Source organism: Glycine soja, chromosome 13 (assembly GCF_004193775.1).
Source record: "Glycine soja cultivar W05 chromosome 13, ASM419377v2, whole genome shotgun sequence".
Taxonomy (NCBI): domain Eukaryota; kingdom Viridiplantae; phylum Streptophyta; class Magnoliopsida; order Fabales; family Fabaceae; genus Glycine; species Glycine soja.
The window spans coordinates 29,821,240-29,839,811 of record NC_041014.1 but is presented as its reverse complement, the minus strand read 5'-3'; the positions used below and the strand labels follow the sequence as shown (position 1 = coordinate 29,839,811).

General features: G+C 25.0%; 1 protein-coding gene across 1 annotated transcript; it reads right to left on the bottom strand.

The window, feature by feature from the left end:
* Positions 1–9,537: 9,537 nt before the first annotated feature.
* On the bottom strand, positions 9,538–10,581 carry LOC114380786 (uncharacterized protein DDB_G0292186-like). The gene has a single exon (XM_028339834.1). The coding sequence runs from the start codon at positions 10,349–10,351 to the stop codon at positions 9,731–9,733; it is 621 nt and encodes a 206-aa protein (XP_028195635.1). The 5' UTR covers positions 10,352–10,581; the 3' UTR covers positions 9,538–9,730.
* Between the last annotated feature and the right edge of the window lie 7,991 nt (positions 10,582–18,572).

Below are 18,572 nucleotides of genomic sequence, written 5' to 3'. Positions count from 1 at the left end.
AGTAATGAATGTATTCTATTTTTATCATTAAATTACTTTATGCTAATGAATTTAAACCAATAAGATGTTTTCAAAATTTTGCATTTGATCTTTTATATAAAAAAAGTATGACATTTAATGTGTCCTTGAAATAATTATTTAATGTTTTTTTGCCTAGTTATAATTATTTAATGCTAAACACATTGAATATTTATTTAATGTGTTTTTCAAATGGGAGATTTTTCCCAATCTAAAATTTATTGTTTCATGAGTCCTTCGAAAATATTTCATAATGTAATGAATGTATTCTATTTTTATCATTAAATTATTCAATGCTAATGAATTTAAATCAATAAAATATTTTCAAAAAATTATATTTAATATTTTATATAAAAAAAGTTTGTCCTTTTGAGTACTGTCATATTTAAATTATTTTAACTATTGGAGTACTAATAAAAATATTTATACTTGTATTAAAAAAAGTACTATAGTAATGTAATAGTATGTTCTATTTTTTTTATAATACTATTGTAATATTTTAAATATTATTGTCCTAATAAAATTCTTCCTCTTCAATTTTTTCATAATCTCTTTTAAGTAAAATGCTTGAATTGTATTTTTTCTTTTTTTTTATCACTATTAGTGCGGAATATTCTTGGAGAATATAATTGGTTATCTTTAGTATGATCTTTTTTCTTAATCACATTTTTTTCCTCTACGAAACGAAACATTATGTGAGAAAATTAAATCCAAAATCACTATAATCAATCACTTATTTGTGTATCTCTTCTTTATGTGTACACTTTTAGCTCTTTTTATAATTGATATTTATGTATATGATATGAATGTAATTGGTTTCAAGAATTTCACATAAGATTGCTCTCATATAGCATTTTATTTGAGACTCGTTAGTCAATATGTAAGTAGTAACAAATTATTAATATAAAAAAAATGTCCAAATAGTAACTACTAATCAGGCTCATACAATATGTTTACCTGGGGCTGGGAGTACATCTCAATCTTTTATTTTAAAAAAATAGTACATGTAATGTAATGTACACAATTCACAGTATGATGAGCGATGCCTATTATAAAAAAAAAACTGTGTTCACCCTTCCAAATCGGTTCTTCTCAACAATAATATTTAATTAGTTAAATTCTCCATTAATATAGCTTTAAAAAAAAGCAGCACCGTTACTTTAAGATCATGATTGGAAAGATCTATCTCCACAGCAATAGTGGAAGGTCCCGTTGAATAATACTAGTATAAAATAAGTCGTAGTTTTGCATTTGTAGAAGAATAAATGATAATCGAACTGAAACATTTGATAAAAGTAGCAAAAAAAAAATCAAAATTCAGACACAAATATCACTTTCTTTTTATCCATGTGACCATTTGTTACTGATCTTCGGTAAGGTTTTATAATTAATTTTTGAGTTTTTAGTTATCGATTAATTTTTTAACTTGCAGTCAATTTTAGTTAATATAGTCATTCTTTTTAAGTATCAATTAAAAAAATTCATTTATTTTGTAAAAAATAATAGAATATTATTTATTATCTTTATCTAATTTTTAATTATTTATATATTTACCATAAAACTTAAAAATAATAAGACCGAAAAAGGTAAGTAAAAATAATAATAAAATATATAGGTTATATTTGGCAAAATTAATTGAAAAAATTAACTGGAAGTTGGAAAAGTTAATTGTTCGTGGAAAAGCTGAAAGCTGATGGTTAGACAATTTTAAGATAACTGGTTAAATTATAAGTGTTTGGTAAAACTAGTTATTTTAATAGTTGAAAATTTTTAAATAACATATTTAAAAAGGATAATAAAGAAATTAAATAAATATTTAAAGGATTATATATATATAAAAACTAGCATTTTTATAAAAATACTATTTTAAGTAACATTTCAAAAAACATTAAAAAAATACTTAAAATGCACTAAAAATTACTTAAAAAATTATTTATTAAACAATCAAACAATTTTTTAATTAGTAAAAAAAACTAAAAATGAGTTACCGAACTAGAATACTAATACTTTTTGGTGGTGAATAACTATGTGATTATGTATGTAATGTTGTAGGTTTTGATGATGTCAGCAAGTAAATGATAAAAAGGTGAAAGCAAAGTAACATAAAAAAATCTTAAACACCAACAAGTCAAGTAATTAGAAGATTTAAGACTTATGTCAAATTGTTAAAAAAAAAATTCCAATAAACATATTTGGCCATTAGATTAATTTAAATCAAGTCTACAAATTTCTTTTAAAAGAATTAAAATTGTTTTCAAGTTTTTAAATTCAAAATTTGAAAATTTGAAATTACACCAAAAAACCAAAAAGTATGTCATAAGGAGTTACCTCTCTTGAGAATGACCCTGATGATTCACACAAATTTATCACTTTCCTTATCTCTTTACTTTTATTATAAATTGATTATATTTATTTATAATATAATAAATAAATAGTGGAACCAGTCAACGTGGCACCCCAGCATGGTAAATAACGATGAGAGCCGGGATTTTGTTAGTGGAACCGGTCGTAGCATATGGCATATGCATTGACTTAACAACTTTTTTCATTTATGGGTCCGTGCCTTAACGGAACGTAATCATGATTTAAGAAAAATAGAAGAAATTTAATTCTTTTTGTCCTCATGCGACTTTGATTGAGATTAAAATAGTTCAAAATTAATTTTGTTTAACTTTAAGAATACTAGTAGTAAGTAGAGCCTTTGTAACTTTGTTGTTGTATTTTTGGTTTATATGTAATTTTCAAATTTTGTTTAATTTGTTCGTGCTTGTTCTTCGTAATTTTTTAGTTGCTAAAGTTAAGTCGTTTATTTTAAATTTTATATATCTACTAATTAAATAGTGGGAGTTCGGTGTAGCAGCGGTTGATATAGATTAGCAACGGAAATCAAAATGTTTAAATAAAATTGAGAAAAAAATTACCATCCGTTATATTTTTTACATGTATAATATTTTTAGTTGCACAATTATTTTTTAGATTTGGCTAAAGAAAAATTTAAAATGGAGATATATTAGGACAATTTTAAAGTGTTATAGTGTGTAATTATATCCTGCACAGCATATTTCACATCATAATTAATTTTGTCATATTTGCGTTATAATTGTATTTTTAATATATTTCATTATTTTGGACTATCATATCAGTTACTACACTTTAAAATTTGATGTCTATTGTATAAGATAGATGTATCAATTATTTTTTAACAGTATTTTTTAATTTGTTTTAATACTAATAATTAATTTTCTTATTTTTTAGTTAACGAACATAACAAAAAAATATCAACAACACATAAATTTAACTACAAAATTACATACAACGTAACTAAAAAATTTTACTCTAATTTTATCCAATTTTTTTATTTTTCTTTTATAAAAAATAAAAACAAAATTATAAAATTTAATTTAATAATTAAGTAATTTTAAAACCAATTAAAAATTATATAATATAATATTTATATTTTATAATATTTTAAATTAAAAAAAAAACAAAAAAAAAGAGTGTATTCACGTTCATTTAAGTTTGCAGCTGTCGGATCTCTTTGGTCACGTTCATTTGCAAAGTGGTGTGAATCAAAACACAAAGTCAAGTCCAAAGTAGTGTAGATTGAGAATTAAATTGCAAAGTGGTGTATATTCGGAAAAAAAAGAGAGAAAGAGTGCATTTATGGAAGAAAAAAAAAATCCCAAATACACCTATTATTGAGAAACCTTCTAATGCTTCAATTTATAACATTTCTTTTATATTTTTTGCCTAAACTTTTGAAAAAGGTGAGACATCCCTTATAAGAACAAGAATATGATATCACTTGATTCTTGAGAGACTCAAACACAAATGATGAGGAATCTCAAAGTGTATGAGTGCTTTCTTGTTGTAAAAAAAATTGAAAGATAATAAACATTTCAAGAAGTTGTTTGGAAACTAGATATAGACACAAGAAGTGTGATCAAATCCGAATAAATTAAGTTAGTAATTCTTTTTTTTTTCTTATCTCTTTACTTTTATTATAAATTTATTATATTTATTTATATTGGTAGAGATCTTAATTGTTTGGGTTTTCTCTTTTTAATCAATATTGTGATATATTATCATATTTATCGTATGAAAAAGAATTAAAGTATATTAATAAAAAAATTATAAATTTAATTCGCCGCCTCTTGAGTTAGACAACTTAGATAACAAACATATCTTTCAAATTGCAAACCAAGTCAGACCCAGACAAATTAGTGCTAGAGCATTTGAGTGGCTGTTTTAAGTCAAACTATGACAAACTTATTGGAAGGTCAACAAGCAAATGCAGTCAACTTGTCTGTTTTAATTTATTCTCTCTAAAAAATACATTAAACCCGTTTTTTAGAACTCTTTTAGGTCAAATAGCTTTGGGTTCGTGAAGTTATGGTCAGATTGTACCTTGTTAAGTCTTTACCCTTCTTAAATATACTTTTTCAGGGGAAAAAACAGTTATTCAAAAGAGAAATTATAACCCTCTCAAGTCTCAAACTTTTGACTATTTTTTTTTTCATTTTTGTTTTTTTACTATTTTTTTTCATTTTTGTTACAAGCAAAAAGTAATAAAGCAACGCTGGACTCGAGCAAAATTATTGTTTTTTCTTTCTTTCTTTCTTTTTTCATTGTTTTCTTATGACATCTTTTTTCATTGTTGTGATGGCAGATATCAGTGTTCAGTGATTGATGATGGTCCCGATCTGATAAAAGATTCAAGGAAAATCCTTTTGCACACGTTGTTAGTTGTCATATAAATCGGACAATCAAAATCGCATGACAAAATTTACATACTACACTACTTTTGTCGGTTTTCACGCAAAATCGATGATAAGTAGTAATCTTTTGACTAATTCATCATATTTTTTTAGAAAAATAGTTATTGAATTAAATTTGTCGATTATTTATATTATAATTTTAAAATTATTAATTTTTTTCTTTCTATTAACTTATTTGTTTTTTATTATTATTTGGAGATAAAATAATTAAATAAGGGTATATAAGAAGAAACAAAATAATTAATGTATCTAAAAATTAAAAAATAATTTTATAAAAAAGAAAAATAAATTTTAGAAAACACTCTTATAACTAGAGACGGAGGGAGTAAAATTTAATTATAATAGTGTTAAGATGAGAAATTTTAAGATTATTTAAAGATCTTGAAATATTTCAAATTTAAATTAACTTTTATTAAAACTATTTTATTTTGAAAATATTTTGTTTAGATAAAATAATTCAAAAATTTTAACTTTGAAATTCCTAATTTGAATAAGGCATTTCTTATTATATGAATAGAGAGAATTTCGATGTCAGTATTGATTTTTAGTTTCGAATCCAAAGACTACTGATTTCAAAATCTTTCTTTTTGGCTTATTAGTGTAAAAATTGATTTTTTAAAATGGTTAAAATATTTCAATAAATTAACATAATTTCAAATAATTTTTAAATACATTATTCAAATAACTTATTAATTTTTTTTTTCTCGGAGACTTGAGAACTTTAGTGTATTTTAAATCTGTTTCTTTTTTAAAGAACGGAAATAAGGTTAAAAGCCATGAATACAAAGATTGGGCCTGAGCTCGAATCAAGCCCAGATTCGCTGGGGAAAACAGTAGATAAATTTACATGAATAATTTAAATTGTTACAATTTTTTTCTTCTATTTTTTTTACTTTCTTTATGTAATAAATATTAAATATGTTTTATATTTTTAAGAGATTAAACGCATTTATTTTTATTTTTTATTTTATAAAATAGTAGAAAAAAATTATAAGAAAATATATCAGTACTCAATTCACATAATTTCATTGTCCAAATATTTGGACGCATTAAAGTGAAGTTAGTTGTTGATTGTTCATGATCTACTGATCTTGGACGTATTATAAAAGCCCGATCTGGATACATAGAAGCTATCCCAATCTGTTCAATCCTATCACTAATTCGTCATTCAAACGTGGGAAAAAATAATTATGAAAATGTGTTAAAAAACCAAAATTTATTATAATTGAGTTTGTACGTTAATAACTATTATTTGCATTTTATAATCTTAAAAGAACGTTGAAATATAGTGTTATGTCAATATAACTTATTTAAACTATGTTTTTTTATATTTTATTTTACGTCAACTATGGTTTCTTAAAATTAAAACATAATTAAACATGTTATAGTAAAGATACTCTTGGAAAGTTACTCTCTTAAGGGTATTTTTTCAAGAAGATGAAAGATCAAATTACTCTTTAAAAGTAATTATAAGAGAATTAGTTTTCATCTTTGTTATTCGTTTTTTTAAATCTAATGGTAAAAATTGATTATAGTTTAAAATCATTAATTTTTAAGAAAATGAATGATAAAAATAAATAATAAATTTTTTAAAATTACTTTTTTGGAGTAACTACATGTTTATATCCCTCCTCATTTAAGTATATTTAAAAGATAAAAACATTAGATGAAAAGTTTTTTTTTATTGCACATAGATGGAAAGTTAAATGCAGTAAAAGTAAAAAAAGTTTAATGTTTATATTTATTTGTTTATTGTTAAATTATCTCACAACTTTGATTTTTACATTCATGTTAATATATATATATATATATATATATATATATATATATATATATATATATATATGATTTTACTTTAATTTAATTCCATAAAAAAATTCAATACATGAGAAGTATAATTAGAGTAGCATCTGTTTAATTTACTTTACTTTAATTTAATTCTATACACGAGAAGTACAAATTGAATCAATTGGTATTATTTTTTTAATTTTCATTTATTGCAATTAATGATTTAATTGATTTTCAATTTATTTAATGGTTTAATATAATTTTTAATACAGCAGAAAGAAAAACACGAAAGACAAGATCTATACTCTCCTCATAGACATACCCGCTGGACAGGAACAAGATGACAGAAGGTCAGCCTTGGGATTTAATACGAATTTAATAGATTTAGAAACAACTCTATCAAAATTATTGGCGGTTTTAGTCTTTCAAATAAAAATTTATATTTATGAATCTCTTAAATTAAAAAAAATGTTTTTAATCTCTTTCCATTATTTTTTTTAAACAAATATAGGACATACAATTGTCTTGTTTTTATTCTTTTTACTAAATAATTGTCCTGTTTTATCTTATGCTTTTCATCAAATCAAACGAATCCTAAACCCATAATTTTTGAATTTGAGATATAAAAAATTACAAATTATTATTTGGAAGACTAAAATAACAAATTTCTAATTAGAAAAACTAGAAAAATTAAGTTTTGATCCACTCGAATTTGCTAACTACCAAATTAAATAGTTGACTATCTAAATAATTTAAATAAGGTAAGAAGAAAACTTTATCTCTCTATGAAATAATGATATATGATACATATATAATAATTTTTACAACAGTTTAGACAACATTATTTTATATGTTTATTTCTCTCTATCATATTATTTATTACTTATCAAAATTTCTCTCTTCTCACTTTTTTTTCATTTCTCTCTTTTTATTGTGAGATTTGTTGTATAAGTATAACTATTCTATGATAAATGTATAATCCTAGAGAAAATATTTTTTATTAGAGAAAAAATAAAATAATTATCTTATCTTTTCCTATTTACATTACCTAAAAATAAGAATATTAAAATTAAATAATTCAATCTCTTTTAATATAATAAATCATCAAGAATTAAGTAGAACATTTTGATTCTCACATATTATTGATACTTTTTTGAGAGCGTTGGATTGTGTTTATATGTAGTCTTACCACATCTCCTGAAGAGGCTCACAAAGGAGTACTACACGACCAGGTCTCGTCTCGTCAAATCTGATAAAAACATGTTTATATTTTTTTTATACCAAGAAATCAAAGATAAATTCTAGAAATATACAAAAAAATTAATAAAAATCACATACTTTATTAAATCGATTTAACTTGACCGGTGGATATTAAGTTTATATTTTATTATTATTGCTAGCATTTCCCCGAAACAAAAATGCTAAAGTGGTGGTGAGAAAGGAAACTTCCCTTCATATGCCTTGTCAGTATATTGATTTACGAACAACTTGTGCTCCATATGATTCGATTTTATTTAAGTTTAATTAAAACATACTTCTGTCTAACTTATACAATTGACAACTAAATTAATATTATCACTAAAATCACCCCTTAAACTAATTAATTCAATTCTATGAATATTTTTAAAATAAAATTTAAATTTATGAAAATATTATAAATTAAATTAAAAACTAAATTATAATTTTGGTCATTTTATAATTCTTAATCTATAATTTTGATATTCTTATTTTTTTATTTTGGTCTCCTTATTAAAAAATTATAATTTTGGATCAATGTTTAATTTTACACACATTTATTTCTTTTATTTGGTTTAAATATTTTTTTAATCCTTATAATTTATGTTTTTTTTTTATTTTTGTAAAATTATTTTTTTATTTTTAGTTATTGTAAATTAAGTTTATTTTATTTTTCATCCTTTTAATATTTTAAATAATGCTTTAAATAATAAAAAAATATGTAAAGTGTTATAAAAGATGTAAAACAAAATAAGTATAATTTATAAAGACTAAAAATATATTTAAATTTTTTATTTTAAATATTTTGTAACTTTCATCTCCCTATTTATTTTATTTGAGTTAGTATATTATAAGTGGGAAGTACTCATTATTTTTCTTCATCCACAAGGCTTTAAGTTTGAGATTTAATTTGTTTAAGGAATGCAAACCCAATTTCACTCTACTAACAACTTGTTTCATATAATTATTTACTTTAAAGAATATATATATATATATATATATATATATATATATATATATATATATATATATATAAGTACAACCTACATTATACTTTTAATTCACAAAATATAAATTAAGCTTGTGGAGAGTCTTGAATTTGATTTGTAGAACACATCCCTGAAAAGATACAGTGAACTTTTAACTGTGATTAAACTTTGAACTGAAACTAAATCTTAATAGTCCCGGTCAATTCCCTGAAATTTGTCTGTAAAAAAAAGAATAAAATTTGTGGAAATATATTGAATTTTATTCCACCGGTTACGATAGTCGCAAAAAAAAAAATGGATATAGAGATTTTTGTAACATTAAAATTTAAGTTATAGAGATATTTTAGTATTATAAAATAGATTAAAAAAACAGCTCTAAATAAAAATTTATATTGATAATGTAATTAATTAAATCATTAATCAATCAAATTTTTAAACACGAAATAATGCATAACTCTAAGATTAATTATCAATCTTTATGAACAAGAGTTTGAATCTAAAGATAGTTTTTAATTAATATATGTATCCAATTCCTGTAAGATGTATATAAATCTTAAGTATCAGTATGTATATATGTTAGTTAACATTAATGGTATATTTGACAAAAAAATATTAATGGTGTATTTTGTTATAATTAATGTTAATGTTAATGGTACGAATATGAATTAATATTAAAATGTAATGCAAATAATATTAAGGAATATTTTAAACTTAAAAACCAATGTTTTGAATCGAACTATATATAAAATAAGAAATCATGAATGTATATGCTTGACACATCCAAGTCCAACACTAACATCTTCCAAATAAATACACTTAGCACTTAGCAGCTATATAAACTTTCGAAGATCTCTACAAAAATATTAAAATCATGCAGAATAGTTAATTTCCAAAATAGATCAAATTAAACTAACTAATTAATTAGTCCACACTACCATGGCTTACATTTGCGTTCCTCGTGTTGCCAAAGGGATAGCAGCCTCTAAATCCATTAGAACATTTGTTGTGTTTGCTGCTTCTTCCTCCTTGACCTCGACCTTTGTCTCTCATGGAAAACGAGGGCGATGAGTTATTATTATTATTATTATTATTATTATAATGCGCTAAAGACCACGAAGAAGAAGATGAAGACGATGAAGAAGGTGACGACCAAGATGACGATGGTGACACATGATGATGATTCTGAAGAGACTTTCTTGATCCTACAAGCCTCAGAAAAATGCTTGAAAATATGTTGATGGCCTTATTTGAGTAGTAGTTTCTTCTCTTGGTGTTGTGGGACTTTTTGGGGCTTGAAAAATAGGAAGGTGGGGGTGTAAGAGGTGGCAAAGATGTCTCTGACAAAGGGTGTTTCGGGGTACCAGGTTGTGCCTCCCATGTGAAAGGAACCGCAACCGAAGTTTCTCCGTAGTAGAAGATCCTTGAAGAAGAGTTGGGGGTGGTAGTTTCCTTGGCTATTAGCCTAGAGAAGAACCCATCCTCCTTCGTTATTCTGAAGGACATTTTAGATGAGTTGTGGGTGTTGGAACTTTCACTCAGCATTTTGATGGTGGAAAGGCTCAAACACAAGTGAGTGAAGTAGTTATGTGTAGTTTGTTAGGTTTCCTAAACTCAGATCTAGCTAACTAAATGGCTCTTCAAGATCCAAGAAAGAAGAGTCAAAGACAAGCTGCGTTGAAGCTAGTATTTTGGCGTAGCAGTTTGTGTCTAGACATTATCTTTGGTTTCCAGTACCCGACACGGGAAATATAAATATCAAGTGTTCACGTTAGCCCACATAATAAATAATGCCTTCCTACATGATAATCCTAGCAAATGTGATTATTTTATTCATGATCATAGTGAGCACCTGGTTTAATTTTAAAGAGTAGTAGGAGAAATCACTATATATCCATACACCTGGTATAGGCATAGTTTTAAAACTCGGGCTAACTAAAAATCTGATCAAATCGGATTACCTATCAAATCAGTCATGCAATCAAGTATTAGGATTTAAACCTGAGTCCATGACAGCACCAATTAATAAAGCCACCTTATATATATATATATATATATATATATATATATATATATATATATATATATATATATATATATAATTCAAATTTTATATTACTTGTAATCCGTTTATGGTTTATGTGGTTTAATTAGTGACTCATTAGTTTGATTAATGATCTAGTATTTTGATTGAATTGATGATCGTTTTAATTTTTAAAACTATGATTTTAAATTTAAACCTTGAATACACATGTGAGGTGATAGAGAAAATTTAATATAATTTTGTAAAATTCAAACTATTTTAATATTTTACATTTTGAATTGAATGATAATTTTGATTTTTGTTATGTTTCTTTTTAAGAATACACTTTATATTTTATGAGTAGTAAAAACAATTCATCATTTAGAATAAAAATAGATTTATAATTAGTGCATGGATTTATTTAGTGACTAATTTTTCCTTTAAAAAACAATATATATTAAATAAAAAGTTAAGTAATTAATCAATATAAAAAAAACTTTGTTCAGAATATCAATTTTATCATAAATCACACCTTGATCCATATTAGAAATCACAAGTAAAAAAACTATAGGTTTAGGTTAAGGTTTATTTGATGATCCATAGCGGGTTGTTTGATTTTAAACATAATTAAATTGAATCAAATGAAAATTTGCATTTTCTTATTTTTGGTTTTTTAACTGTTGATGGTTCGGTTGTAAAAAAAAAAAAAAACTGTTGATGGTTTATTCAATTTTATTTTTTTATCGGTTTAGAACTTTATATAGTTTGAATTGAGTTTTGAAGTTCACATTAAAATTATAGTTAAAAGGCATTAATAATATTTTTTTATAGAAAGATTAATTACTTTTATGTTTTTAACCAATGGTCTATGGATAAGTGGATAACTACTAATAATTTCAATTTTAGAAACTTAGGTAGTGCCTTAAAATCATTTCAAGAAATTAAAAATTTGTTTTTATTTTTAAAAAAACTTAACTAAAAGATATTTATTAAAATATATAATATATTATATTAAAATTATAGGTTGTACTTCGTCCTTGTCTTATGTTATTTCACACATATAAAGAAAAATAAATAAACTATAAGGAATAGTAATTTTATAAAACTAACTTTATTAAATAGATAAAATATAATAGTATTGATATTAGATTAAAAAACTAACCTAATATTTATTTGGAAGTATTAGTGAAAAAGAACCATCACTATTACATTAAAAAATTATCAAATATGTCATTTATTTTGTGACAATTTTTTTAAATACGTCACTTATTTTAGATAATACTTTTTTTTAAAACTAATTAAATGCATTTAATATGACGTATTAAATAGTAGTACTTCTATACTAATGTCTTTAAGTTAACTCAACTACTCATTGGTAGGCTATTTTTCTTAAGAAAAAACTATCTTGATACATAACAAAAATATTTACATAAATAAAAGTCATTTAACGTTTATTTCTTAAGATGCATAAAATATTTTATTTATTATTATTATTTGTTCTCTTGTATGATTTTTACAATTAATATTTCCACTTTTAAATTCATTAAATATTGCCTTAAGGACACTGTTTTTTTTTTTTTGTGGAACTTAAGGACACTGATAGGAAGATCCATTTTAAAAACATCACAAATGTTATAAATACACGGGCTAGCATGTGTGGTTTCAAAATGGAATTTTTCGAACGGGACCAAATTAATTGCGACAAAATTTAATGCCTGATATATGGTAGAGAAACTACTATAAAACCGAATCGAATGGGTAGCTGCACAATTATTTTTAGAAGCATCTGGGCCATTGATTTGAAGATTGATGTATAATATTTTTTTTACAGATGATGTATATTATGGTGAGGCATTTATAAACCATTGATTACCGGAAATAGTTGAGATGGGGGGGAGGGGAATTTGTGAAATTGGTTATGGGGGAACACTAATAAATGGAAACAAGTTGTGGTCCATTAACGAAAAATCAGAAACTTGTTATCAATATTGGGTATTGCTAGTGGGGGGGGCTGGTCCATTATTGAAGGTACGTACACCTAAATGTACATAGTGCATAAAATTGATGTTTTGGCAAAGCCTAAAATCATGTTCATGAATCACTCACGTCCTTGCAATTGCCATCTGCCAGGGTACACCACAAACTATCCAACATTATTCGTGATTTGAGCACAAGTCAATTAGTGAAAAGATGAGATTAATGTAAGGGTCTTATATTATGCTCTAACAAATTAAAATGTTTTACAAGCTTGAGTAAGAAAAAGAAAGAGGTTGAAATATCATGAATGGAAGCTATAGATTCACGATTAAGATAATGAATTGGATGCTAACAATTCATGAACTCAAACAAATGCGAGTCAATTTACACATTTGACGTATAGAGAGTTAGAGACGTCGTCATAAAGACATTTCACGGTTTCACACAATGCGAAGCAGAGAGAAGGGTACTAGCAATTAAATGTCACAGATGAGATGAGCTGTATGATCAGCTAGTTCTGTGCTTTTCTATTTTGAATGCTATCAAACGTGTCAACTTTTTATCCTTCCTACCCACGTTCCTATCTTTATTTTGTTTTAGACGTTTAATTTTTAAATGAAAGTGATAGAATTGAATACCTGATATTTAAATTTGAGATGATTGATTAAACTGAAATAATAAAATATTGGTTGATTTATTTGGCTTTGGTTTTTATATATTTGATGATTTAAAAATAATGGGTTCAACATTCTGATTCATGAGAAGAATTAGATTAGGAGCGTGAAAGTGAGCTAAAATGAGTGAACCATTCGGGTTGGATTGGACGGAAAAAATATAAGATTTTACAATACATCTAGAAATTTAATCAGAATTATTGAACTTGCGAGTCAGACATATTCAAACCAGATTGACCCACCTAATCTAATTAAAAATATAATATTAATTATATTATATTTTATTTACTAAGTAGTAACTATTGAAAATAAAATTAGTCTAATCAATCTCATTACTTTGGTGTTTAAGACTTTGATGTTTTAAAATTTTTAAATGATATTTTATATATTTAAGAATGAAGACATTTGAATGATTATTTTTATAACTATATTAAATGTTTGAATGATTATTTAACTATTTGTCTATAATTTGTATTTGTATTTGAATCATTAGAATATTTTTGGTTGAAAAAATGTCATTTTTTTAAAGAAAAATAGAAAAAAAATTATTTTTTTAAAATTTATTATTCAAATTATTTTTTATCATAAAAATTTTAGTGAATCAGATTGGGTTGATATTTTTTTACTCGTATAAAAGTGAGTCGAGTTTACTTAGTCCGTATAAGTCTCATTTTGTGGTGGACCAACTAGTATCGATTAGGTTAATATGTTTTGACATCCTTAAAAGAAACCTGACAAGTCTGGGTTCGACAAAAAATAAGTAAAATGTGACAAATAATTATTTCTGTCTAAGATGAAATTCAAATAATACTCAAATGGATTTAAGTTAAGTAATTGTGTCATATCACTTAATTTGATGATTTAAAAATTTAAACAGACTCACAACAGCTTGTTTTAATGTAATGTATCCAATTTGACACGTTTCACGGAGTCTTAAAGTTCTTAGATAAGGATGATTATGAAATTTTGAACCCACCACTTTAGCTTGATTTAAATGTAATTATCTATCCAATTACACCTAATGCAATCGTGTAATAAATAAAAATATTTTCATCATCAACCACCTTAATGACTAGAGATGTGCAAGAGTACAGTAGTATATATACAATGGCCCAGTGCTATCGAAAAGGATCAGTGTGTATTAAGAATTACATTAGTATCTCATAAGTGATCAAACCAACAACATATTCAGCGCCAATGCAGCGGACCAGCATTGCACTGGAGCAAGAATTTCATGCAGAAATTTCTTCTTCTTGCTCTGAGGGACATGTAGTATAAATTAAAATACATTAAATGCAAAATATTATTATAGGATGACGACAGGCATTAACTATGTGGCAGCTGGAATATATAAATGATGTTTACTTCTGAAAATTCTGATGTAGTACGTATTAGTTTCGGATAGTAATGGGTCAGGAAATTTATTAGAGATGTTTGCCCTGACTTACTCTGATTTATTTATTATAAAGATTAGAGTAAATTTTTTAGAAAACTTATTTAAATAAAAAGGATTGACTCAAACTTTAAAAAAATTGTTGAATACTTAATGTGTTTTTTATTATAATTCTTATGTGAGTTGTTATCATCAGTAAATTTTAATTTCATATTAGGATGTTTTAATTAATTTTAACTTATTTTTTATTCACAAATTAAAAATAAAATATGCATTTTTTTATATTAAATTTTACAAAATACTATATGAATTCTTAAAGTTTTATTCTATCATCATTAAATTTCTTTTATATATAATATTTATTATAAAATAGATTTATAGACCAAATCAGACTTTTAAATAAATTAGACCAAACATAAAAAAAGTTTATGCTAAATAAATAAGTCAAATCAAACTTTATATTTTTAATTTTGGAAGGCTAGAATTCATCAAGCTTGACCTGATCCTGTTTCCCCCTCAAGTAGTATAAAATTGTTACATTGCTTAACGTTACCATGTTACAATACTGATTCTGCGAGACATGTGGAATCAAGAGGCCAACAATGTTATATTCCACGCAAATTTAGAGTTCACTCACCCTGAATTAAAAAAATAAAAATAGTAAACTAATGAAGCGGGTATAAATTATGTTCTGTGAGATTCGCGAGCTTAAGGACCAATTCCTTATCTGTAATGTGATTCACATTTTTAAAGAGTTAAATATGTTAGCTGATTTCTTTGCCAAAAATGGATTGTGAATTAGCATAGATGCTTGTTGGTATGATTCTGTGTCAGACTTTGCTTTAACTCCTTCATGGAGGAATTTTCTATGCTTAATTCTTCAATGAATTTATTCTGGGCTTGGGGTGTATGCACAACCCTCCAGGAAAAAAAATAAAAAAAGTATGTTCAGTGAGGAACATCGAAATCTGCTGTCAAAATAATAATCAATGAAAGGTGACTTAGCAATATTGAAATAAGCTTTGTTCGTAACTGTTCCAACCGTTGAGTTCCGGGCACTCGGTTGGCTGGCTTTAATGTCATGTTTGATACATAGACAAGAATAGAGTAGATAAAATAATCAAGATATATGTTATATTTATAAAATATTTTACTTAATTTTTAATTTTTTTATTAGTTAAAAAATTCATTTCATTGTTTGATAAATAAAACATTAGTTTTTAACTTTTAATTTTTTATATATTTTTTTAATTTTTATCCTCAATATATTTATTGATTTTTTTGTTATTTTGTAAAATAAATCATGATATTATAATTATTTATTATTTTATATTTTTTCAGTTACTTCAACAATTAATTTTAGTAAATAATTATAATTTATTAAGCTAATTTTTCAACTTACAACTATTAACTAGTTTTTTTAGTTTTCAACTAACTTTTCAACTAATTTTTATCAAAAATAATTATAAAAAAATTGTTAAAGTTGGAGAGAAATAAAAAAAGAGTTAAAAAAAATGAGTAAAAATAGATAAAAAAAATTATTGATCTCACATAAAATTATTTTTTCTCAAACTCTCACCTATAAAACACAATAAACTTTTTTTCTTCTCTCCAAAATTATTTTCATCTTTCTATAATATCCTAACACTTATATTGTCTAATTTATTGTTGTTTTATGTATTTTTCTATTGTAGCAAGTACATATAGAGGAGTATGTTATTATTTTGGTGATACATGTTAAGGTTTAATTCACACATTAAGAATTAATTGGTAAGAATTTATGTCCAATATAGCCAATTAGTGTTTCTGGCATGATCAATGTTTGTGAACTCAATTGTTCAATAATTATGTTCTCGAGCTCGAGCTTAGAACTTAATTAGCCTAAACTTTGGGAGGTTCCACTGCCTCTCTAGGCTCAAGCCAAAGACAAAGGGGCTCTAGACAATAATACTGACTTTACCAATTTAAAGGTTAGATATATTAGATTGATTGTCTCACGATCTTTACGTTGAGTATGGAACTTTGATATGTGACCCAAAGTCAGGAGGATAATAACATGATGAGTCACATAGTCATTGGTAATTGTTGTCGCATGGAAATTTAATTGAATGTTCAGCTAACTACTCATAATAGTTCCGAAGAAAATTAGACGATTTGCATCAAGAATGAGACTTTGCTTCTTGACTGTGGCTTCCTAAGCTACTCTAACTAAAGAGCCCTTAGTGTTGAAGGTTGAATGAACATTGTAAAAGTGATTAAGGACATGTAGAAAAAATAGATATGTTTGATTGATGAGTTGATTGATTGTCCTCGAAACTGAATACAAGACCTATTTAAATTGCGTGCACCCAGTACTGTGACAAACTCATTATTAAAATAAAGTTCTTTGTAAGTCATTATATCTGAGATTAGCTACTGGCTTTGAGAATTCTTCATCATATATATATATAATCCTCTGTTACATGTCATAGTCTATGCATCTTGTTATTTAGTTGACATTCTCTCAGCCAAAACTCGAATTCAGTACAACTTTGTTCCACAAAAATAAAGACCAAGAGTTACACCTGCAAGACGTAAGTTATACTTTTTTTTTTTTTTTTAGTTGTTGAAGTAACGATATTAATTAATGAAATAACAATAAAGTTTACAACACATTCACTTATTGTCATTGAAAATTCTGATAAAAATAATTATCACATAGTTTGTTTTGGTAAGTTAAATGTTTAATCAACTAATTTGATGTGTCGTCCATTATGTTGAACATGTAAGAAATTAAAAAGCAGATATGATTATTCATCAAACTCTTGATAATATAACAAGTCAATGAATTATTAATATCATTATTATAACAAAAAAATTTATACTAAAAAAACTTAATTTATAAGAAATAAAAGGTTATTTAAGCTAATTTTGCCTTATGCGTTCCTCAAAATTATAAAATTATTCCATTTTATAAGAAATTTAAAGTAATATATGTGAAGCCAAGCCACTAACCAGGGGTGAGTTTCTATAATTTGCAAAAAACCAAGTGTTTTAATGAAGTTCCGAAGAAAACATAAATATTTTAACGTACAATTTTATTTATTAAAATATTAATCTACAAAAATTATCTATTAATAACCACAGAAATTTAAACGGAAGATTTTTTTTACAGAAGTAAGAAAATATTCATAAAACTATTTACTTATTATTACTAATAGACTTATTCACACTACACTGTGTTACATCATAAGATAGAGGGAGAGAGAATACTTAGAAAAACAATACAGCTTTAAAAATATTTAAAATTGTAATCCACGCTAAAAATAAATCATATTTAAGTTCTCATAAAGGACAAAAGAAGCTTCTCTATCTCCCTATCAATTCCATGCAAATCTAATCAAATTATCAAATATTTCATAATTTTCTTGGCCAGCCAACTTCCAACATTGCATGCATTTTCCTTTTCCCCGCTGAAAGAGCTAATCATGAACACTTATGATGAAGAAGCTATAATAATATCTTTTATTTTGGTATGCACGATACCTACTTAAATTATTTTCTCTGCCTTGGTAAAACGTGTTCACTTGATGTGTTCTCACTCAATGGAAAAAAATGGAAAAATAATGATTAGAGACTTCTTAAGTGGTGATTTGTCATCATTGTGCATTAAAATACGAATTTTTTACCCTGTTAATGCAAATAGTTTTGCAGTAAAAC

Bases quoted from the DNA above. Each gene is read 5' to 3' on its own strand.
- LOC114380786 (XM_028339834.1), bottom strand. From the start codon at position 10,351: ATGCTGAGTGAAAGTTCCAACACCCACAACTCATCTAAAATGTCCTTC.